We start from the raw sequence: 25,575 nt of genomic DNA on the forward strand, positions 1-25,575 counted from the left end.
AACTATGAATCAAATAAAGAAATAGGCCATAAATATTAGTGTATTTAGAAATACGATAATTATCATAATATAAAAAAGGTAAAATCATTTCCATTTCCATGTGTTTTTTTACCATTTTCATTTCTGTTTTCATCGGTAATCATTTCCATGTTGCTCGGCTGGTAAAAATCGGAAATGAAGCATCGGTCGATCAAGAATTTTCATTACCATTTTTACCCCTAAGCGTGGCTACGTGGGGATTGGTTTGGCTAGCCGAATGGCTTGGCCATCTGGATAGCAAGTCCTTTAGTGGTTTTTTTTTTGGGGTCAAATTTTAACATGGAGAGCTAAATAGTCACTCTTTTGGAGTTGCTCTAACCCCTGAACTCCGTTAGTAAGGTAAAATCCTACTCACAACCTTAATTCATGTTGGCTCGTCATGCCCTTGCAGTTTGATCTTCATCAGATCATCGTGCCACATGCATCACTTGAGGTCTGTATCGGACGTGGAAATTTTCCTGATTTATGTAAGAAATTTTCCTGAAACTCTTACGCAAATTTCTGTAAAATTCTTGCATTTAAAATGGGATCCAAGTCCTGTTAACAAAGCATCAATCATGTACAAAGTACCAAGTATTTTTACACAACAATTGGTCCAATTCAATTAGGAAATTACCGGCCTCGGAGAAGGCCTATTGCTGTGTGGTATACTTTACAAGTCGTGTTATTCAATACTACTAGTTATCTTTCGTGCTAGCTAGCTTTATCGATGTTGCCCACGTTTTATTCAGGCTGTCTAATTCTGTAGAAAGGCATAGTTGAAATCTCATAAAAAAGATCTCCGTTTATTAAAAACGAAGAATTCATATTCCTTTTTCTGATGTAAAGAAAGAACCAGGCAATCGGAGGATGAACCGTTTTCACGTCTCCCAAAAGACATGGATAGTGGATTTGGAACAGACCTATTCTGTATTCCCTCCATCTTTTGTTACTTCCATTATTTATTTCAGAATAAGTTTGTTTATAGAGTAATTATTGCATCGAAGTTTATAAAAGTAGAGAATGATTATTTTGGGAGCAGATAAAGTGAGAATAATTGTATTGGAATTTAATAAATTAGAGGTATTTTAATCTTTTAAGTTTCGTATTGGTACGTGTGGGATGGGTTAAAGATAAACTTATTTTAGGACAGAGCCGTGTTATCTTGTTGGTCCCTTCTAGATTCTACTAACCATCATATACAACCTATTATTACAATAACCTTGTCAGCTAGGGTTGAGTTTGAATCAACTTTTACGTTTGGTTACCACCCTACTTTTCGTAAATACACATTTTGAATTGTTGAAAGGTGTGTTTTTTTTTAAAAAAAGTTTATACATATATTTTAAAAATCAAATAAATCAAAATTTGAAAATTATAATAGTTAACTAATAATTCGATAATACCTCTTCTTTCATGTGCCGTGGAAAAACCCGGTAGTTATGCTGTATCCAACTCAGCCTTAAACTCGAGTAGAGTTAGCAGTAGTAATAATGAAAAAGGGAAGCAACTCATTTCGATTCAGCAAAGCGAGGATTCTACGCAAACTCATTAAACTCAACGAGAAAGCAAGAGGGAGAAGAAGAAAAAGGAAGAAGGAGCGAATCATCCATGGGCCATGGCGCATCGCACCCAAGCAAGAAGGCAGCAGGTTCAGTGCATGCACGCGCCTGACCTCTGGCGGCAGACAGACAGGTAGAGGCAGGCGGTTTGGGGGCGTGTGGTGTAGGAAAATCGATGGCGCTGTACCCCTTGCACGCCACACCTTTGCCACTCATTCCTTTATCTTTTCTCCTTTCCAAGTTTAGATTCAAATAAGCCAAAATGCAATACTCTTATATAGTACTCCCTCCGTCCCGTAATATAAGGAATTTTGGATAGGAAAAAGTACAAATTACCCCCCGAATTATCGTGGTTGACCGAATTACCCCCTGAACATGAAACTAGGTATTGCTCACCTAAACTTTTAATACCAGACGAATTACCCCTGGATCCAATCTAGAGCGGTTTTGTCCTACGTGACGTACGCGTGGCAATCCAGTCAGCATTTTCCTTTTAAAAATTGTGGGACCCACCTGTCATACATCCTCTTCACCTCTTCCTATTCTCTCTCTGTGTGGCAGGTGCAGGTCCGCACAGCCGGCAACGGTGTGTGCGATTGGGTGGGTGAGGCGAGCATGGCGGGCAGCCGGGAGGCTGCGGCGGGGAGGAAGGCGGCAGTCGCAGGCGTCCTGAGCTCTGCTGCCCCCTCCACCGCCCAAAGGGTTGGCGAAGCGTGGCGCTGCGCCAAGAGGAAGGCGGCGGTTGCGGGCATCCCAAGCTCCGCCGCTCCCTCCACCGCCCCAAGCGCCGGTGACTGTGAGTGCCCCCTTCGCCGTCCTAAGCTCTGCCGCCCCTGCACTGCCTCAAGCGCCAGCAGAGCGCGGCGCTGCACCGAGAGAGAGGCGGCGGCCGCAGCAGCCGTTGCGGGCGTCCCGAGCTCCGCCGCCCCCTCCACCGCCCCAAGCGCCGGCGACTGTGAGTGGCCCCTTTGCCGTCCCGAGCTCTGCTGCCCCCTCCACCACCTTAAGCGCCGGCGGAGCGCGGCGTTGCACCAAGAGAGAGGCGGCGGCCGCAGCAGCGGCTGCGGGCGTCCCGAGCTCCGCCGCTCCATCCACCGCCCCAAGCGCCAGCGACTGTGAGTGCCCCCTTCGCCGCCCCGAGATTCGCTCGCCGCCGTCTTCAGCTCACCTCGCAGCCCCCTCCATCCACTCAAGCTCCGGCGGCTGCGGGCATCCCCTCTGTTGCCTCAACGAGCCGTGCGCCAGCAATTACATGCGTCCCGAGCTTCACCGCCCTGAGCACCAGTAGCTGCGGGCTCCTGCTTCGCCGCCCGAGCTCTGCCCATCGCCGTTCTCGGCTCCCTCTCCGCCGTTGCCTCTCGATGACAGAGAGAGATGGAGGTCCGCCACCCGGCACTCGTCATTGGCGAAAAGAGAGAGAAGAGGGGACAAGCTAACATGTGGGGCCCATGGACTTTTTTAATAAAAATTAGTTGACCGCCACATGTACGCCACGTAGGATAAAACGACTTCGAATTGAGTTAAGGGGGTAATATGTTCGGTTTACATAGTTTAGGGTGTAAAATATCTGGTTTTCGAGTTTAGGGGGGGTAAATCAGACTGACGCAATAGTTCAAGGGCGGTAATTCGTACGTTTTCCTTTTGGATGAATATGACACTTCCTAGTACAATGAATTTGGACATACGGTCACATCCACCCAAAATCCCTTATATTATAGGACGAAGGGAATATCAGACGTTCGCTTCCACTCCTAAAACCCTGCCCGCACCTCACACCATCTTCATGGTGTCTGAGTTGCACCCTGCTCGCCACTCTCCCAACCGTAGTATGTACGCATTGCGTTCCAATCTCTTGAGCCACGGCTTCCACATATTAATGCCACGATGGTCTCTTCCATCTGTTCAATATGTGATCTGAATTTTAGACTTACAATATATTTGAAATAGTTTTTTAATAGAACTCTATATGTCTTTCCATATCATGAGTCTTTTCTTATATCTCCTCTGTATACTCTTGTAAGATATACGAGAAGGGGGTGACGTTCATATTGTTATTACCCTATGTTCGTAATCAATTCCTAAATTATGATCATTGTTGATTGGTGCTCGTGATTTTTTTCCCGTTACAGGTTTTCCACGTAAAAATCCATATCTCCTTTCTGCATCTACTTTCATAGCACCATCACCGTTGCTACTGCGTCTTCTGCATCGATGCCGTGCACGATGCCCTTGCTCCGCTATTTGCTCGGCTTTCTTCTCATGATGCCGGCTTCGTCTTACGTAATCATCCTTTCTAGTTACCCCTTCACAAGAAGTATATGTTGGTTTCTCCCTTCGTCTGTTTTGTATTGCTATGTTTTAAACAATAATAGCACATAGTTCTTAAACTTGGCCACCACAAGTCCAAAGAATGAGTTATAAATCGCTGCCTCATCCGTCTCAAAATAAGTGCAGCCATATAATTCAAATTTAAAATATACGGTTATATTAATTTTGAGACAGATGGAGTACTACAGAGTATGTTCACTACTAGAGAAATGATCGAAACTGGGACTAAAAATATCTTTAGTCCCGGTTTGAAAACCCACGGGTATTTTTTTAATCTTTAGTCCTGGTTGGTAACACACCAACCGGGGCTAAATATTATTTTTAATCCCGGTTCAAAAACATGTCAGACCCCTATTATTTTTAGTGCCGGTTGTTTATAACAACCGAGACCAAAATTAAAAAAAATTGCTAAAATCCCTACCCCGAACCGCGCGCACTGCCTCGTCCTTATCCCCTCCTCTTCTCCTCCCCCCTTTCATTTTCTCTCCTCTACCTCCTCCCCTTCCCCTCTCCCCTCCTCCTCCGATAGTGATAGCGAGCAGCGGCCCGGCGGAAGCCGCCGCGGTGGCGCACGAGGCACAAGCGGGCGGCGGCCTCCCCTCCGCCAGATCCAACGGGAGGGGAGGCCGGGCAGCGGAGGCGGCGCACAGCCGAGCGGTTGGCGGCGGCGTGTTTTGTGAATTTTTTTTGGGAATGATTTGTAAATTTTGTTGTAGATTATTTTAGATTTGTGGATGATTTTGTGAATGATTTGTGTATTGTGGGCGATTTTATGGATGGGCTTATGAATCGTGGATGATTTGTTATGCATGATTTGTGGGGATTCGAGGGTGGCAATAAATGCAAGCAAAAAAAAAAGAAAAAAAAAGCCTAACCGATGATGTTACCATCTTTTGTTCCGGTTAGTGTTATCAACCGGAATTAAAGATCCATTTTACTTCTGGTTATTTTAACCGAGACTAAAGATTGACATATTTAGTCTCGAATTGGACGTCCTGGTTTGCAACCAGGGAAGGGGTTGCAAACCGGATTAAAGAGCCCTTCCCAGTAGTGGTTACATGTAAGAGTAGCCGTAGCCATCACAATTTGGCTATAAATCGTGTCATCAAATCAATGGAATATTAATGGCATTGTCAGTTTGTCACTTCAGGTGGCAGGCATTCTGAGTCATTTTCGCATAAAGGTGCTTTCTTCTAAAAGAACTCCCTGCTTGTGTGTAAGTAATTTGGGCTCATTTCTTCCGCACAAAGATGGAACAAAAAATTTATTTAACATGATGATTTACTTATTAATCAGGAGAGAGTGAGTTTTCGGTCCATCCTTCCTCTGCTTATTTGCAGGCGAGCGTTCTACAAAACTCCTGGTTGGAATAAAAATTTTGCCCCAAATTAATTCCACATTTGTTCTGAATACCGAAGGTTGTTCAGTTTAGCTTAATGATTGGAAAAGCCAAACCTTAACCAAACTGGCTGGATCTTACGTATCTGGAGTACATTTCTTTAAAAAAAGAATCGCAAAATTTCACATAGATTATATATATACTTCTGTGTGTTCTTAAGCCACTTACTTATTTTGTAAATAAAATGAATAAATAATTATTTCCGCATTCGATCATAACTTAATTTCCCTGTCGTGCCCACGTCACCTGAAACCATTTAGATCTGGTCCAAAGTTAAAAATAATTAAACAATTTTAATAGTTTAAGTTTAAGGGTAAATACTGTTAGTTTTAATGTTTAAGGTCGTTCTTTGAACTTTCATTAGCAATTTATTGAGGACAAACCTGAAACAAAATGCAGTCCTGTATAAGCCGTATAATCAAACATAATCATCAGTTAGCTTAGGCTGTGTTTGGGAGGAGGGGTTCCGGGTTGGGAACCCCTCCTTCCCGGCACGCAAAAAGAAACACCTATTATTGTATAATTAATTAAGTATTTGCTATTTTTTTAAAAAAAATGTATTAATATGATTTTTTAAAGCAACTTTCGTATAGAAATTTTTGCAAAAAAACATACCGTTTAGCAGTTTGAAAAGCGTGCGTGCAAAAAAACGAGGGAGAGGGGTTGGGAAAAGGGGCATCCGAACACAGTCTATAATGTTGATTATAGACCGTACGATTTATTTGAAGAAAAGTTGTACTTAAAACTCCTAAGCGATTTAAGAAAATGTAATATTAAAAAAAATAAGTTACGATGAATTTTTTAAAATCAACTAAATATTAAGTTTTAAATTTTTTTTAACTCTGGCTGGTGCTTATAACCTGAGCCTTGCATTTAGGGCTTTAGAACCATTTTGGTTTGAAGTTAAAATATTCCCTACCAAATTGTTTGGCATCTTGAATAGTATTTTGTTACTGTTTGGTTTGTTACCAAAATATACCAATAGCACACAAAAAGTTACCAAAATTTTGGTATTACCAAAACTTGCCTAGGTTTTAGTAGTACCAATATTTTAGCATGGTACCAAACCAAACACACCCTTGTTCTAAACAACCCGCTCCAACTCACCAATAAATAAATAAATAAATAACCTACATAAACGAGTGATCCAGATTGCTCCAACGATGCCTAAGCACCGCATTCTAGAAGCTTAATTAGACAATGGTGGTCCATATATGTCAACACCATTGCCATAGGTCTTGAAAACATGCATGCTTGTTCGTTGATTGCACATTGGAAAGCTAGCAGACAACCAAAAGTTAATTACAATTAGTTGGTCTCTGATTTCATGGCAATTACACATGGCTACAGTTTAGCGATTTTCGTATGTATGCAAAACACACATTTTCAGTAAAGTGATTGATCACAAGTGCACTGAATGTTTTCTCTCCCTTTAAATTCTCCTGGTCCCTAGTAAAGCCACACTCTATGCATGAACCCAATTCAAAGAATCTTCAGCGTCAGCACAGAGAAAACATAGTACAATTAGTGTATCACAGGTGCACTCTTGCTTGTTTATCGTCGACAGTTTTTAGGACAAGGAAGCAAGCGAGTTAGTTAAGCAGTTAGTTTGCAAAATATCGACATCAGATTTTTTCATGATATATCTCTACTATTATATGAAAGCAGAGTCATCCTCCTATTCGATGATAGTTCCCCATGTAAAATAACCACCCTGCCTAGAAATCCATCCCACACACAAATATGTGCTTATTTCCACACAAAAATCATCAAAAAAAAACCACCCCAGCCCATGCATAAACCAGTGTTTCCACGCGTAAATCAACAAAAACAAATAGACAAAACCGAAACCTATAAAACCATCCGTACATATTCCTTATAATCCTGTTGCAACACACAGACATGACACAATATCTATGAAAATATGGGCTGCTGTGAATTACAAAGCAGAAAATTTAATTCTGCAATAAGAAATGTGAACATTTGGTCTATGGGGAGTCAATCAAGTTTTGGATGTGCACATCTTAGATGCAGAGAGTGGATATACATATGTAGTAATTTTCTTTCTAAAAAAAGAAGAAAAAAATCATGTTTGTACTGTGTTCTGAAAAAAGAGAGAAGAAAAGCAGCACCAGCAAAGTAAGCAAGCAAATATTACTTCCAATTTGATCGTTTTTCCGCCACTTTTCATTGGATGGATGATTCTTATTTTAGCCTTTGACTTGACCATGGAGAAAAATCGTGATATCAAACTTATCTTGATTTTAATTTTTTCAAAGTCCTGTTTGTTCGATTTAATTATATTCGCTTGTCAATGCCAATGAAACTGCTGCAGTGCTACTAATTTAATGGAAGTCAATTAGCATGGCCATATGACTTGCAGCCTTTCAGCTCTTTTTTTTTTGAAACGCTTTATAGTATCGTAAACTACTAACTCCAATACCCCGAAAAAGAAACCCTACTAACTCCAAAATAAATTACAGAGTCATTATGCTATTGGTATCATAATCCTAGTCCAACATATTCTTAATTCTCATTTCAAGAACAGATAGTTAGGCAATGTCTGCAGAAGTAGGGATTTATCAAAGAAAGAGAAAAAAAAGATTAGTTAACAACTTAGCTATATCTGAAAAAAAATATGTTAAACCTGATCGATATGATGTTGTGTATGCAAATTACAACCACGAAGATGCCACTAGGTTCATAACTTCAGCTAGGATCTAATTAAAGTGCACATCTGGCTGCTTATCAACTTGTAAGCATGCCAAGGAAGCTTCTGAGAGCTAGATTTCCAGGGTTGATCATGTGGATTTGTCGGCGGAAAACTCTTTGAGTTTTGTATGCACCGACGGGCCATCAGATTCTTGTTCTGGAAGAATGGAGTATTTTCTTGCAATTTGTGTCCACTTTGGTCCTTAATCGCAATCTACTGCCAGTAAAGTACAGCAGGTGTTGAGCTTATATTAATCCATTCATTTTGATGGTCATTCCAGCAATGACCTTACTTGATACACTCTGTCAGCACGTACACCAAGAACAAAAATAACCTCAGGTTGTATGAGCATGCAGTTGTAGCTTTGCAATAACCTCATGTTGGACAGGTTGCTGTTTTCTGAAGTGACTGGTGGTAGACTGGTAGCATGCATCCGCCCAAAAAAAAAAGTTCATTAACCGTCTGTTTTATTTGAAATATTTGTGGGTTTATGTTTTAATATTTGATCATCCATCTCATTTAAAAATCTATTATCTATTATCTATCTATCTATCTATCTATCTTCTATCTATCTATCTATCTATCTTCTATTATATACTTAAAAGTCCATTAAACTTTCTACAAACGCTCTCAAGCCGACACGTGGACTCCTAAAATCACTCTTAGATTGCCACGTGGCACTTTAATAGTAAAAAAATCTCTAACTACCAATTTTTCTTTAAATAAGTGGACCCACCAAATCTATCCTAAAAACAAGTACGTAAGTACTATCCGCCTCACGTTAGCTGAACGATGACCACCCCCCAAATTCTTTCCCTCTCCTATTTTCAAGTTATATATTAGATAGAAATTAGAAACATATACAATCGACCTCCACTCCAACTAAAAGATCTAAATCATATAGCTTATTTGTTATCCATGTAAATTATTAGATTATTTACAACAAATTCATTTTTTTTGCCCAGAACAAATTTAAAATTTAAGACCCAAATTATTTAACAAGTAAAAGAAATGCATTATTTTGGACCGTCACTCACGACACATTTTTAGGGGAAAATCATATGACTAACAAAATGTAGCATACATTGAAACAATATGACGCCCATAAAATTAATTAATAACATTAGCATAATAAGTAGTTTAATTAGAAAATACATATTTAGCAAGTAAAAAAATGCCCTATTTTGGATCTCTAATATTGGATAAAAATACGAATAACTCAAACCAGTAAACACATTTGTTAAAAGAAAATCTCCTCCCCTCACCACCACCGGTGGTAAGAACATGCGCACGTCTCATGTCAACGACCAACGAAAATAGAGGGGTAAGGATTGATAGTTGTCTTTTCCAATTGTAGATACTACAAACAAACTTATTTTTTTCCCTGTGAATAGTCTATGGATATTATGTATGTTTTTTTTAATCGATTTTGCTATATCTCACTCGAAAGATTTTTTCTTATCTCTCACTCGATTTTCTCACTCAAATTTACAGTTCATTTTCTTGTAAGTTACAGTGTAATTTATGAAACTTACACTGTAACTTTTGTAAGTTACACTGTAATTTTTGAATCTTCGCATGTAAATTTTAAATTTTGTATTGGATTTGGTCTTTTTCTTGAGGATATGGTAATTTATTGTCTATTATGGTGTTTCTTAATTGCTTTTTGCCTTTTATTATATATATCGGATTTTAATCCAAAGATTAAAAATCTGTGTGATACAATTATAAAAATCTTTCGAAAGATGTATAGGTACTCCCTTTTTTAATACTGCATAGCTATTTTTCATTAAGTGCGTATGTACGTGCATGGGCTTGGCCCAGTGAGGAAGAGGATAGGGAGGTGGAAAAAGTGCATTAAATTTCCTAAGAAGCGCTTCTAGGCCACCGCACTCTAATAGGCCACCGCACTCGTATAAATTCTAAAAAAAAATATCTAGCCGTTGATTTGCACTTAAATTAGTAAACCCCGTTATTTTGGTCATTGGATTAGTTCTATCAAGAACCCCTCCCTCCCTCCTAATATCTCCCTCTCAAGTACATAATAAGAGACAAAAACGAAGCACAGCTAAACAATGCGTAGGAGATAAAATACGTCATACTGTTTACCAGAAAAAAAACAACACCAAAGAAAAATAAAAGTACATAATAGGATCCGAATAAAATAAACTGTCTTTAAATTATGAATTTTTATAATATAAAAATATATATTACCTCAAGCATACGCACACGTAAAGCAGATTGTAAAGTTCGTAAATTTTAAATTTATATATACTATTTATCCAAATATATTTCTTAAATTAAATATACCATTAATAACATATGATGGATATATTGCAGTGCTAAGTACATCGTGATACATGATGCCAACATGTAATAAATAATTTTATAATAATTTATAATAATTTCATATCTTAAATAGTATCTAATTTTACTAATTTCATATCTTAAATAGTATCAAATTTTACTAATTTCATATCTTAAATAGTAGTACCAAATTTTACTTGACAAATATACTACACAATTTAATTGCGTTTTTACAACTAGATTCAAAGTTTTTGGAATATTTTAATATTTTTTAGTGTTATTTGAGGAGTAATAAGCATACATTATAATAGACGCGAAAACAAATTAAATTAAATTTCTGCAGCCAGTGACCATGTTATAAGACAACCCCTTAATCTACCATAACAATTATGGTCATGCGTGTAGGTTTTTTCTCTATCAAATAGTTTTGGCAGCAAATGGATAATTCACTTAGATAAACATTAAATTGCTCATGTTATAATTTTTTATAATCGATAGAAATTCTAATATACTCATAATTGACAGACGTATGACACATACACCCCACTGAACCAACTTTAAGTGTACCACAACAAATTAGATATTGTAAATATGTCTGTGAAAATAAATACATTCTTATTGTTTAGTAAATGTATCTCATGTGATTATAAACACAACAGATGTTGGAAACAAATCAAACGCTGTACTATATATATTTGTCAAAATATAAACAATGATATGATGCTTTGGAGATTGTCAAGATGGTAACTCTCTTCAGCTATAGTTTTAATGCTAATAATCAACCCCTCTTATATTTAAAAGAGAATATTGTATCTATATCATTAAAATTGAGTAGTATTTATTAACACTACAAATAAATTATGTGTACTCTATACCACAATTGGACTCAAAACTTTAAAAATAACTATTTTCAACCATATATCCTCCTTCTCAACAAGATGTCTACCATGTACAATAGAGCTTGCTATGATATCGTAAGTATTGGACAACATACATATGACTGAGTTGAGGTGGTGTACCATTATTTGAATTATAGCTCATCTGGTCTACCCACCAATACAATCATATATGAGTGTGCTAAATCTTATATAAGTGTGTTGATGGTGATGTAGGCGTTAAAATTGTGCTCAAGATGGTCGATGAAAGACCCATGCTTTAAGGCATTAGAGAAGAAAGGCTTGGTGGCTACGGTCGGCTTTACCCATTAGAAGGGTATTCATGTATAATTTTAACGGTGTTATCTTATTACCTGAGGGTAGAAGCAATATTCTCAGACATAAATAGATTTACAAATAAGTGAGACATGAACACTTAAATCTGTAGCGAGGATGATTTGGAAATAAGTAAGACACGGACACTTAGATACGTAGTGATGGTGACTTGGAAACGCTCTTAAGCCGCCACGTGGCAATCCTACAAACGCTCCTGAATCGCCACATGGCACTATCTAATCTCACCGTTGATTTTCACTTAAATTGGTGGTCCCGATATTTTAGACTATTAGATTGCATCTGTTATTAAAAAATAATACCTTCCTTCCACAGGAGAAATATATAACTGTTGCCTAAAAGATAAATACCTTCCCCACGTATGTACGACTAAAAGAAAAAAAAAGTTGAAACATTTGCCGCCGTACGTACGACTAAAAGAAAAAAAAAAAGCTAAACCATTAATTGTTTGCCGTGAGAAAAAGAAGACCATGTGCATATACTTATAAGATAGAGAAAAATAAAGAAAAAAAGAACGTAGTACCGTTCCTAAGAAAAATCGATGTTATTTAATACAATTTACAAATTCACGCAAATATGCGTAGTTAAATTACACCTATAATATATAAATATAAAATATCCAATCAACGCTCTTTAAACATTCCATCTTTTAAATTGTTTTAAATTTATATCCAATTTGTGATACTATTCTATTCCTTTACTTAAAGATGTCTATGATCCAAAATACATCACAACACATGGGACCGACATGCATATAATTGATGTTATGTTATCTATCTATTATCTATTTATTATATAATAAAATTCTATTAAACTTACTACAAATACTCCTAAGCCGCCACATAGCAACCCTGCAAATGCTCCTAAGCCTCCACGTGGCGCTATAATTATTTCTAAAAAAATCAAAAGAAGGCAAAACATCTAACCATCGATTTTTTTTTTAATTTATTCCCGGACCCATTGTTGCCAACCATTAGATCTATTTTTAAAAACGATCAATTAAATTTATCTCCATCAATCCCACGTACACGTGCATATATACAAGCAAAGCACATACGTATGTACGGAACCAGCTGGCCTCATGTCCCTCTTTTTCTTTTCTTTTTCTTTCTAAAATAAAAAAAATAAATACACCGTTAAAAACCATTAGATCTATCATGAAAACCTAACAGTTAATTTTATCGCTAAAAATCACTAAATACACGTGCACATAAGCACCGTATATAAGTACGTAAGCACGTTGGCCTCACAACCCTCTGTCTGTTTTTTTTTTGTCATTCTGAAATCCAAAAAAAATAAATCAAAGCTACATTTAGGGTTTAAAATTAAAAATCAAGCTATAAGCTTCGGATTATAGGATAGAAAAAACAGTATGCAATTTGAATTCCTTATTGATAAATCATTGTATTATCCTTAGGTTTCCACAAATATGTCATAGCAATTCGGAAGGAAAAAAAATCATTTTCTACCTATACCATGCAAGAAACACACACAAAAAATTTAAGTCCATTAAACATCATGCAGAATGCTCCTAAACCACTACATGGAACTTTAATAATTTAGAAAAATCATATAAAAATTATAAGAAAAAAGAAAAATACTTAGTTATCCGTTCTAACTTAAATGTGTTTGTGTTTCTTTCGTACTCCCCCCGTCCCATTTTAAGTGCAACCATAAAATTTCATGCCCAATTTTGATCGTTCATATTATTTGGATTTTTTATAATTAGTATTTTTATTATTATGGGATAATAAGACATGAATAGTTACTTTATATGTAACTTATGTTTTTAATTTTTTTTTAAGTTTTTTAAAAGACGGACAGTCAGAGTTGATCACGGAAAATCATGGCTGCACTTAAAAATGGGACATAGGGAGTAGTAAGTAGATTTTTAAGGAATAAGTTTACATTAATCACTGCCTTTCTTATAAATAATGGAAGTACAGTTTCAACCTTTTAATATAAATAAATGGTTATGTTGCTCAAATGTGCTTTATTGCGCACTCATATCAAAATATACAAATTATCAGTTTGAAGTATATATTTTTTATATCTTTATAAATAAAAAAATACTTAGAACATGTGACGAGTTATAATGCACGCATAATGTTATGATGCCGGACTCAGTCATCATAAGAATATAATTATGATTTTAATCTTTTACTGCCTAATTAAATATGTCAATGATTGTTAGGATAACTAACGCTCAACATTTAATTTTGAAAATATCAAACACTCATATTCAAAAGAAAAAGATATAGTTGTATAATTTTGAACGATATTAACAAAGTGCCCATAGAGTGAGCTATAAATATTAATCTTGGTGGTTTATAAATCTATACAATCTAGAAAGTATCATAACTACTTAAAAACATTTTTAGGACAAATATCATGTATTTAAACTATTATGAAATAACATCTTAAGTAAAAGTCGTCGTATATCCCTATGGCAATAAAATAAAAACAAAATGTCCGTGCATGTTTTATTCCTTCACGTAGCATCTAGGCAATCAAGCTGCTAATGGAAAGTTTGTTTGGTTATGATTTACGCATTGATAGATGATATTTTGATCTAGGTGGGTTAATAAATTTTCAATTCCGTGATTTTCTACACTCCATTAAAACATCCGTTCTTTTCAATACTCTATTTTACACATGCATTCCTATCATATTTTTTTACCTTTTCTATTCTTTTTTTTTCAATCATGTGTTACGAAGGAACCTTTAATTTTTTTTTCACCGAGAGGCAAAGTCATAACATTTCACAATCTTAATAACACAAATTATGATGGTTTAAATAACATGCCCGCGCAGACGCGCGGGCTACCTTCCTAGTTTATAAAAAAAATATAAGTTATGCATATTCATATTTTATCATCTAATAACAATAAAATATTAATCACAAAAAAAATCACATGATAAATCTACATCTCACATGAAATTTATTACTCCTATTTTATACATCCAATCCAGTACCTAAACATGAACCAATTCCTGAGTGCTTGCCTAAGTTGGCAACTTGTGACTAGAGAGGCTGATGATACCTGCATGCATCCTAGTAGTATCTTGCAAGTTACAACCAAGCATGCAAACATAGTAGGATTTGAAGACTGCAAATCAAGTATGTTTACCATTTTGTTAGGGCATGGCTTCTTTTGGTAGGTTTGTTTGGTTTTGGTCGATTCTATAAGTTTAACGGTTTCACTTTTCACAACAGTATCTTTTTTTTTACCTATAGAAGTTTACTTAGAGCATCTCCCAACATGCTGAAATCTAACTCTCCAAATTTCTATTTGGCTAGCTTGTCAAAAAAAAAAAATCAGAGAGTCAAATTTATCTTTCACTTCTATAACTTTTCAATTACCCTCTTCAATATGACAATGGATTCACTTGTCAATCTCTGCGATTCTTCTTCTTCTCTCCCTCAACATCTTTCCTTACCCCACCCATAGTGCCCCAGACGATGGCATTGGGTGGACGCAGTGCAAAGGGCCCAGTGGGGTCCGGCAGCAGCGGAGATGCAAAGGAGATAATGGATGAGGAAGTTGGTGTGGCGAAGGCTGAGGTCGATCAGTGGTGGGAATGCTACCTCCAGTAATGGCTTATAGCACATGTTGATTTGAATGTCTACGACAGGGTACGACAAGGTAGCCTCGAGACAACAACATGCTTCTCATCAACATGGAGGGAAGAGGGAGGGAGAAAGTGTCGCCTGGTCACCTCCATTGTCACACTAGCCACTGGCCAGCTCTCCCACACCACCAATGCCAGGGGCGAGCTTTAGCACAGCCACCGCTTCACCTCCACCACCGCACTACCCTAGCTTCGCCCAACAGCCACCGTCAACGCCTCCTCTCCGTCAACATAAGAGAGAGAGAGAAGAGGAGAGTAGCCATGTGGGGAGGAGGAATAGTACATGGGGCCTACCGTTTGGCAAGTTATTTTGGGTTGCCAAGTTAGGCCAATAAGGGGAGGGATTTGGCCATCCGGTTGGAAAGGTTATTGGGGTAGTATCTTTTTACTAGAATTGTCAAAAAAAAATAGTTTGAGAGCCATTTGGAGAGGATGTTGCCTGTTAGAGATGCTCTTAGGACATCAAATTCCATAAAAACATCAGAAAAATTCTCTCGATGAAGATTTATAACCACTAAAACTGCCCTCAATTCGAAGGGAGTTCAAAACAATTAAAATCATGTTCGAATTGAGTTTCAATTTCACTTTAACCCCTTTGAAATCTCAATGGTAAAACATCAACCCGTCAGGTAGCATGGTTCTTTTTATTCCTTTCAAAAAGAGTTAATTACAAACAGAATCAAAACTAACAGTTAGGCCCAAGGCCCATCCGAGCAAACAATAGATCATGGGCCAGGCCTGCCACCACCCTCCCCCTCCTGGCTCCCGCTCTTGAATTTCAAAATCCAAAAATATCGGCACGACTGGCCGCCGACGGAGCGGGCGGAAAATGACGGAACAACCCCTCGAATTCTACCCCAACTACGCCCACCAACCCACACGCCACTGACAATCCGGTCCCACCCTTGTGGGCCCACCTACAAGCGAGACGTCAGTCGCTCGCAGCAACCAGTGGGCCCACCTCCCAGTGAGCGGCGGGTAGATCTGGACTCTTACCCACCCACACTAAACAAAACGGCATGAATATTTTGCACTAAAACCCTCAGAAAAATTCCGATATTCCAAACCAGTACAGTTCCTGACCGTTGGAGGAGCCAAAGTGGAGCGGAGTGTAAAATTGGGAAACTTAATCGAGGGGGTTAAACGCAAAAACGCCGAGGCGCCTCCCGCTCTATAGAAAGGGGAGGAGTGGGAGGTGGAAACCCTACCACACCGCAGAGAAAGGCGTCTTCGTACTCGCCTCTCTCCGCGCCCTCCTCCGCCGCCGCTCGCCGCCGTTCGTCTCCGCCGCCACCGCCGCCGCCATGAGGGAGTGCATCTCGATCCACATCGGGCAGGCCGGTATCCAGGTCGGGAACGCGTGCTGGGAGCTCTATTGCCTCGAGCATGGCATCCAGGTAAAACAAACAAAAACGGATCTGATGCTTCCATTCCTCCGTTTCTCGTAGTAGCGCGCTTCGATCTGTGGGTGGATCTGGGTGATCCTGGGGTGTGGTTCGTTCTGTTTGATAGATCTGTCGGTGGATCTGGCCTTCTGTGGTTGTCGATGTCCGGATCTGCGTTTTGATCAGTGGTAGTTCGTGGATCTGGCGAAATGTTTTGGATCTGGCAGTGAGACGCTAAGAATCGGGAAATGATGCAATATTAGGGGGGTTTCGGATGGGGATCCACTGAATTAGTCTGTCTCCCTGCTGATAATCTGTTCCTTTTTGGTAGATCTGGTTAGTGTATGTTTGTTTCGGATAGATCTGATCAATGCTTGTTTGTTTTTTCAAATTTTCTACCTAGGTTGTATAGGAATGGCATGCGGATCTGGTTGGATTGCCATGATCCGTGCTGAAATGCCCCTTTGGTTGATGGATCTTGATATTTTACTGCTGTTCACCTAGATTTGTACTCCCGTTTATACTTAATTTGTTGCTTATTATGAATAGATCTGTAACTTAGGCACATGTATGGACGGAGTATGTGGATCTGTAGTATGTACATTGCTGCGAGCTAAGAACTATTTCAGAGCAAGCACAGAAAAAAATATTTAGACAGATTGGGCAACTATTTGATGGTCTTTGGTATCATGCTTTGTAGTGCTCGTTTCTGCGTAGTAATCTTTTGATCTGATCTGAAGATAGGTGCTATTATATTCTTAAAGGTCATTAGAACGCTATCTGAAAGGCTGTATTATGTGGATTGGTTCACCTGTGACTCCCTGTTCGTCTTGTCTTGATAAATCCTGTGATAAAAAAAATTCTTAAGGCGTAATTTGTTGAAATCTTGTTTTGTCCTATGCAGCCTGATGGACAGATGCCCGGTGACAAGACCGTTGGGGGAGGTGATGATGCTTTTAACACCTTCTTCAGTGAGACTGGTGCTGGGAAGCATGTCCCCCGTGCTGTCTTCGTCGATCTTGAGCCTACCGTGATTGATGAGGTGAGGACTGGTGACTACCGCCAGCTCTTCCACCCTGAGCAGCTCATCAGTGGCAAGGAGGATGCAGCCAACAACTTTGCCCGTGGTCACTACACCAGTAAGTTCCATCTTTACTACTATCTGTTCACAATTTCTGGAAATGTGATTGTTTGGATGTCTAACATGTGGTGCCGTTCGTTTCAGTTGGCAAGGAGATTGTTGATCTGTGCCTTGACCGCATCAGGAAGCTTGCCGACAACTGCACTGGTCTCCAGGGCTTCCTTGTGTTCAACGCTGTTGGAGGAGGAACGGGCTCCGGTCTCGGTTCCCTTCTCCTTGAGCGTCTCTCTGTGGACTATGGCAAGAAGTCCAAGCTCGGGTTCACCGTGTACCCGTCCCCTCAGGTCTCCACCTCTGTGGTTGAGCCATACAACAGTGTCCTCTCCACCCACTCCCTCCTTGAGCACACCGATGTCGCTGTCCTGCTCGACAATGAGGCCATCTATGACATCTGCCGCCGCTCCCTCGACATTGAGCGCCCAACCTACACCAACCTCAACAGGCTTGTGTCCCAGGTACTGCCCTGCATCTTTCCTTGCAGCGCTATGTACTCCAGTTATTTGCTGTAAGATCAATGTAATGTGCAATTTGTCTTGACATCATGTGGCTAATGCTAATGTGCTGCAGGTCATCTCCTCACTGACTGCCTCCCTGAGGTTCGATGGTGCTCTGAATGTGGATGTCAACGAGTTCCAAACCAACCTGGTGCCCTACCCGAGGATCCACTTCATGCTTTCCTCCTACGCCCCGGTGATCTCGGCCGAGAAGGCCTACCACGAGCAGCTCTCCGTGGCGGAGATCACCAACAGCGCCTTCGAGCCGTCCTCCATGATGGCCAAGTGCGACCCGCGCCACGGCAAGTACATGGCGTGCTGCCTGATGTACCGCGGCGACGTGGTCCCCAAGGACGTGAACGCCGCGGTGGCCACCATCAAGACGAAGCGCACCATCCAGTTCGTGGACTGGTGCCCCACGGGGTTCAAGTGCGGCATCAACTACCAGCCGCCCAGCGTCGTCCCGGGGGGAGACCTGGCCAAGGTGCAGAGGGCCGTGTGCATGATCTCCAACTCCACCAGCGTCGTCGAGGTGTTCTCCCGCATCGACATCAAGTTCGACCTCATGTACTCCAAGCGCGCCTTCGTCCACTGGTACGTCGGCGAGGGCATGGAGGAGGGGGAGTTCTCCGAGGCCCGCGAGGACCTCGCCGCGCTGGAGAAGGACTACGAGGAGGTCGGCTCCGAGTTCGACGATGGTGACGAGGGTGATGAGGGTGACGAGTACTAGAGAGGTTCAGGGTTCTTGCCTGGTGCCTTGGCAATGCTTGATTACTGCTGCTATCCTATGATCTGTCCGTGTGGGCTTCTATCTATCAGTTTGTGTGTCTGGTTTTGAAAAACATTTGCTTTTCGATTATGCAGGGTTTGCTTGTAGCTTTCGCTGCTGTGACCTGTGTTGTTTATGTGAACCTTCTTTGTGGCATCTTTAATATCCAAGTTCGTGGTTTGTCGTAAAACGAAGCCTCTACTTCGTAAAGTTGTGTCTATAGCATTGAAATCGTTTTTTTGCTCGAGAATAATTGTGACCTTTAGTTGGCGTGAAACTAGTTTTGGATATCTGATTCTCTGGTTCGCAATCTTGAGATCGTCGCTGCTTAGGTGAGCTAAGTGATGTTCCTAAGTAAATGCTCCTCACCAGAATACGTAGCTGTGTGAAAAGAGAACGCGTGAATACGTAGCTGTGTAAAGATTGTGTCCCAAGTAAACCTCAGTGATTTTTGTTTGGATTTTTAATTTAGAAACATTCGACTGGGAGCGGCTAGAGCCACACCCAAGTTCCTAACTATGATAAAGTTGCTCTGTAACAGAAAACACCATGGCAAAGTGCACATAAACTTTCCCGTATTAACACCAACTAGTAAATTTCAACAAAAATTCTAGAAAAATTACTAATTATGTTATCTTCAAATTCATTATATTTAGGGAGCAACAAAAAAAAAGACAAAATGTTCCCGTGAGAGTAAGGCTATGTTTAGTTCTAAGGGTGAAAATTTTTGCCATGTCATATCGTATATACGGACATACATTTAAAGTATTAAATGTTGTCTAATAATAAAACAAATTACAACATTCGACTGTAAACTGCAAGACGAATTTATTAAGACTAATTAATCCATCGTTAGAAAATGTTTAATGTAATACCACATTATCAAATCATGGAGCAATTAGGCTTAAAAGATTCGTCGCAAATTAGTCGCAATCTGTGCAATTAGTTATTTTTTAGCTAATATTTAATACTTCATATAGATGTTCAAACGTTCGATGTGACGGGATGAAAAAACTTGCCAGAGGATCTAATCAGGCCCTAAAATTACTACTATATATTGGAGGCCAAGTTTAATTCCAAACTTTTTCTTCAAACTTCAAACTTTTCCATCACATCAAAACTTTCCTACACACATAAACTTCCAACTTTTCACATCACATCCTTCCAATTTCAACCAAATTTTCAATTTTGACGTTAACTAAGGCTGTGTTTAGTTGGATCCAAAGTTTGGATTTTGGTTTAAATTAGAGATGATGTGACTGAAAAGTTGTGTCTATATGACAGGTTGATGTGATAGAAAATGACTGAAGTTTGGATCTAGACACAGCTTAAACATATGTTGAATTTACCACTGAGAATCTCACTGTCATGTCCAGACAAAATTTTCAGTCTCGCCAAACAATTAAACAAAAATACCTGTAGTGTACTCCTACGTAAATAAATATCCGAGTTAGTTGGAAGTGCACAAAAAGCTTGGTTTTTCTGTTTCTGTTACAGATATAGGAATTAGGAAAGCATTGCAAAAGGGATTCTCACATCACATTATGCCAATTTGAAGTAACATCCTTGGTAAAAAGATCAGAAAGTATTCTCCAGCTATTCTATGTGAACTAGATATGGCATTAGGTACAAATAATCATGTTGACTTTGCTTCCTCCGGCTGCAATTCTTGCACTGGGATCCTATGGAAGCAAGCAAGAAACTCTTTGTTCCCTTCCGCGCCCTTTATCGGAGATTCAATCCAGCCCTTGTTGCAGAATCCAAACTGCTCTACGCCTGAAATTATCCTATCTAGCACCTGTGACCAATCAATGGAATATGTTGGTACTCCGATCAGAACTCAAGGGAAGAATCGTGAAGTAAAATGAGGCAACAATCAGACACTGCTGAAATGGGATCTTTTCAGGATATAATCAAAGGATTTGTTTGGGGGGTCTTTTCTTGCTTACAAGTGAAACTATTTGTCTGGTGGAATTTCAGGAATAAACAGCAACCTTATTTTAAGGAAGTAGCTCATTCCTATATTCAATGTGAAGCTTTATGATGGGGACGCACAAAAAAGGCAGCAAATCATATTACCTCTTTATGAACCAGAGGGTCCCGAACAATCCCACCACCTCCTACCTGAACAGGATAAAAAGGATTTGCTGTTAGTGGCTTGCTTATTTCTATCACTGTGCATGTATGAAGAGATCTGAAGGCTATGAAAGTGATTATACATTCTTTTCCAATTGATATTCAATCAAAACGTTCGAAAAGAAAAACTAAGACCATTTGTTTGATACCTGAGATCGACGAGCTTCAAATTGAGGTTTGATAAGTGTAATCAATGTCGAGTCTGTCTTCATTACTTTGACTACAGCAGGCATAACCTTGATTTCACAGGTAACGTCAGTGAACAATGGATAGCATGTGCTTTAATAATTTATCGAAGCTGCTGATCTTATCATCTTATATTTGGAAAAGATTGCAGAACATCAAAAACATCATGAACTTGAACTACATAGGTCAGTAGGAGCATCGGCAGCCATGGACGCCAAAAGCACACTATTTTTTCCCAATGCACTATTACTTCAGCAAGATGAGCTAATTGACTATACAAGAACTCTATTGCAATGATACTTTTTTTTTGCTGGGTCGGCCAAAGATTGGCCGGCCAATTTCATTAAGATTGAGGGAAAAAAAGTTTTAAATACAACGATATGAAGGATGTCGCGCCGGTCTCAAGCAATGATACTTAGATCATTATGCGCTAAATACTAAACATTGCTGGGAGGACAATCAAGCAGCGTCGGTTTTCTAAGGAGACCTTGGAAGAGAAACTACAAACTAGACTAAATCATCTTCATTGCTTAATGAGAAAACAATGCCATCGTTATACAGGCTAGACGTCACAAATTAATCTAAACCTTCAACTGCTGCAAATAACATTCTAAACCAGATAAGACAATATCTATAAGATTACTAGATAGAAACTGTAACTACATATAAGATAACAGCCATCTAGTCAAGCAACCATAGTTAAGATAACAGGGCACATGAATATACATTCCTGCATATGATATATGCAGCATACAATATATAGATGCATTTAAGTACTGGAAGTCTATGTAGTTGATTGGGTCAATTTTACTGTATATACCAGACAACTTTACAAGAACACACAGATCATGATCCTAAGTATATCATACTAACCATACAAATGAATAGTACAAGGAATGTTTTGTGCAGAAACACCAACTAAAGAACAGAACGATGTAAAATAACCCAGTGTATTTTTCAATAACATAGGGAAATGGTATTCTCAGTTAAGAAACAGTGACATATTATAAGAGCTCTGCTAAAAGGACTTGTGCAAGTGGACAATCATGCAGACATTAAAAAGGCAGCACCAAATCATACCAAGAGAATTGAGATGAATGACAGATCCAGGGTCACCAAGTCAACCAGCTGTGGCAGTTCAGTAAGATATCTTAAATTTGTACGTTCAATTACTGAAACACGTTCATGCACTCGAATTTTTTCAGCCACCTGAAATGAAGTGGAGCATATTATAGTTCTGCTGCTGTAATCTTGTAACAACTACCTGCAGCTTACAAATAATGTGATAGCGGTTAGATTAAAAATAAACTTTTAAGGGAGTAGCGCAACCTGTCCATAGCCAACATCAACACCATATACATGTGATGCCCCATGTTGGAGTAAACAGTCAGTAAAACCGCCAGTGGATAACCCTGAATCAAGGGCTACCTTTTCATCACAGTCAATACCAAATTCTTTGATAGCCGCCTCAAGCTTATGACCAGCTCTGAATTTGATCAGGACAGATGACACAATTATAAACTGGACAAACTGGAGTTACTTTTGTTTGATAGCAAAGTAAGCCAATCAGTTCGAGCATCACCTACATACATATTTTGGAATTTCAGCCTTGATTTCTATGATCGACTTGTCAGATACTTGTGTTCCAGCTTTATTCACAACCCTTCCATCCACAAGGACCTTACCTGAAATTTGACATAACAGAGAATGCTTTATTAGGTTTGCTTTACATACAAAATATACTTATGTACATGGTTAAAAAGTCATAGCTGAAAGGTGAAGTGTGCAATTTCCTGGTAGATGTCATATGTGGCAATAGCATGAGAAACACATTTGAGTACGCATATCATACAATCTGTTGCAGTAGGGAGAACTTCTATAAGCTTTTCACTGATGAAATTCAAAGGGGGGAAGGGGCAAATTTATGGTGCTAATATTTTCTTTGTTCCAAACTCAGTTACTTTGATATATTTGAATATGATGTAAAGTTATATTGTAAAAGTGCCATGAAACATGAGGGCAGATAATTGTTGTTAAATAATGATACATTAAGCTTAAGGTGGCATAAGTGTGCCTCTAATATAGCTTCCCCTTAGAAGTGAACAGTTCATTTCGATGTCCACTGATCTTAGGACAAAATATATATGATCAAGTGTCACAGACCATTCTCATATGTCAGGAAAGTTGAATAATCATGACATGATTAAGGCATGCATTGAGTTTTGCATTATTTGGCATGACATGATAGCTGAGATTGCCTTTTGAAGCAGTGTTATTACCATATGAAGTATAAAGTGCCAAACCAATTCATAGCTGTAAAGATCTAAATGCATAAAATCAATGAAGTAAAGGACTAACCCTGAAGAATCCATGATTGGATGTACGTCCTGCTATACTGTTGAAATCTCTCAAGGCACACTTCATCCAATCGTCTTTTCCTGAGTAAGAAGACCAAAAGTGACAACGTTGGTTGAACAAACTAATTGCACGATACAAAATACCATCACAATAATGATATTGAGCCATTGCCGCTACTTTCTTTACGGTAATTGAGTCTCTGATTTAACAAAACTAGGATATTGACCATTTAACTTTAAGAAACAAATTGTTAGATTTAAAGAGAATTTCTTACACTTCACACTTCTAAATAAAAACACTGGAGTATAACCTCTCAATGTGGCCACACCATGACAGAGCAGGCACCGCACGACTGTTGTATGCACAATATCAACAACTAGTTTGCGAATGAAGAAACACACAGAAAATAGGGAATCTGGAACCAAAGCCTACATAAGCAGAGCCACATAACATTTTGCTATATGAACCAAAGCTTAAGTTACTCGGCACTAGATATGAACTACCCGGCATTACCTAACACAAGCACATAAAAGCAGATTTGAACAAAGTAAAACAACAGTGCAGTGAAAAAATAAATAAATTCAGAGGCCTTACTTCTTGGCGAGCTGAAGCTTTTGGGTTCTCACCGCCGCGAAATCCCGGGACGGAGAGCAGCAGGTCGGCCTGACCCCAATCAGCCTAACTGAGAAAGCAAAAGCCACACCTTAATTAACCATTTGAAAGCTCTCTTCCAGAAATCAAGAAATTGGAGGCAGCACATGCTACCTAGCTCCCCTCTCAACATCTTCCCAACTACGCAAAACAAACACACCACAGGTTCAGGGATGAAAAGGGATAAACCGGTTAACTAGTACTCCTATTCACCACTTGATTCCCCAACCAATACACCCTGCCTGCCCTGTTCTTTGTTTCCGATTTCTGTAAGAGCCAGGCTATCCACAGATAACAAGAAGAAAGATTTGGTCTCGCAACTACTAGAACAGAGGAGGCTAGCGAGAGAGGAGGAGGAGGAGAAGAAAAGCAGGAGAGAGATGGGAAGAGCTCTTACGCTGGTGGAATCGGAGCCTGGAAGCCACCATCATCATCGCCTCGCCTCCTCCTCCTCCTCCCGCTCCACTCCCCCTCCGAGCCAAAACCCTAATCTCAGTTACCCTATCTCAGTTCGCCGACGAGATATATATATGCTGTAGGAGAAGGAGAAGCGGCGCGGATGGCGGGCGGCGGCGGCGGCGGCGGCGCCCCTTCTCTCCTCTCGCTCGGTCCTGAGAAGCGAGAGAGAGAGAGAGAGAGTTAGAAGATGTGGTTTGGTTCAACCACAGCCAGGGGCAAAAACGTCCGAGGAAAAAAATGGATGAAAAATGTTTTGCAAACGTATGGAGAAAAATGATACTAATATGTTAACTTCAAAAGCAGGTTTCGGTCAAATGCTATTATGAGAGTGAGCTTTGTTAAACTGTCACTCTCAACCAAGGGCTACATGCCAGAATGCTACTTTGGACAAATTGCCCCTGTCTCCTCCATCCACCTCCTCCAACGCCGTGGATGAAGTGTACGACCTCCTTCCGCTGGCCTTCTTCATCTCAATGGTTTGGAGGACGATGACGACGAACACACGGATCCGGTTGAGGATGTCGATGAGGTCGCAGATCTGGCGTCGCCACTGATGAGCGCATGGATCTGTCGTCGGCATAGATGAGCACATAGGTCTACTGTTTGCCGACAAGAGCGTAGTTCTGTCGGCCGCCACCGACGAGCGTGTGGATCCATCGCCACAGTTGATGAGCGCGCGGATGTAATGGCTGATAACGATAAGCGGGTAGGTCCACCGGCCACCGTCGGTCCGTCGCCGATGAGCGCACGAGTTTGCTGGTCGTCGCTGCCGAGGGCACGGATCAAACGACCATTGCCAACGACCGC

General features: G+C 39.7%; 2 protein-coding genes across 2 annotated transcripts; one reads left to right on the forward strand and one right to left on the reverse strand.

Annotated features, from left to right (window-relative positions):
- Nucleotides 1-16,389: 16,389 nt before the first annotated feature.
- LOC4350197 (tubulin alpha-2 chain-like) lies at nucleotides 16,390-19,250 on the forward strand. Its single transcript, NM_001404459.1, has 4 exons — nucleotides 16,390-16,586; nucleotides 17,479-17,713; nucleotides 17,800-18,170; nucleotides 18,283-19,250. Exons 1-4 carry the CDS (start codon nucleotides 16,494-16,496, stop codon nucleotides 18,937-18,939), a joined length of 1,356 nt encoding a protein of 451 aa, NP_001391388.1. The 5' UTR covers nucleotides 16,390-16,493; the 3' UTR covers nucleotides 18,940-19,250.
- Nucleotides 19,251-20,380: 1,130 nt separating this feature from the next.
- LOC4350198 (uncharacterized) lies at nucleotides 20,381-24,975 on the reverse strand. Its single transcript, XM_015760016.3, has 9 exons — nucleotides 24,707-24,975; nucleotides 24,253-24,340; nucleotides 23,659-23,738; nucleotides 22,883-22,985; nucleotides 22,630-22,786; nucleotides 22,381-22,509; nucleotides 21,264-21,350; nucleotides 21,058-21,102; nucleotides 20,381-20,776 (listed from the first exon to the last, which is right to left on the reverse strand). Exons 1-9 carry the CDS (start codon nucleotides 24,741-24,743, stop codon nucleotides 20,615-20,617), a joined length of 888 nt encoding a protein of 295 aa, XP_015615502.1. The 5' UTR covers nucleotides 24,744-24,975; the 3' UTR covers nucleotides 20,381-20,614.
- Nucleotides 24,976-25,575: the final 600 nt, after the last annotated feature.

The sequence above is a fragment of the Oryza sativa genome, chromosome 11 (assembly GCF_034140825.1).
Source record: "Oryza sativa Japonica Group chromosome 11, ASM3414082v1".
NCBI classification, from domain to species: domain Eukaryota; kingdom Viridiplantae; phylum Streptophyta; class Magnoliopsida; order Poales; family Poaceae; genus Oryza; species Oryza sativa.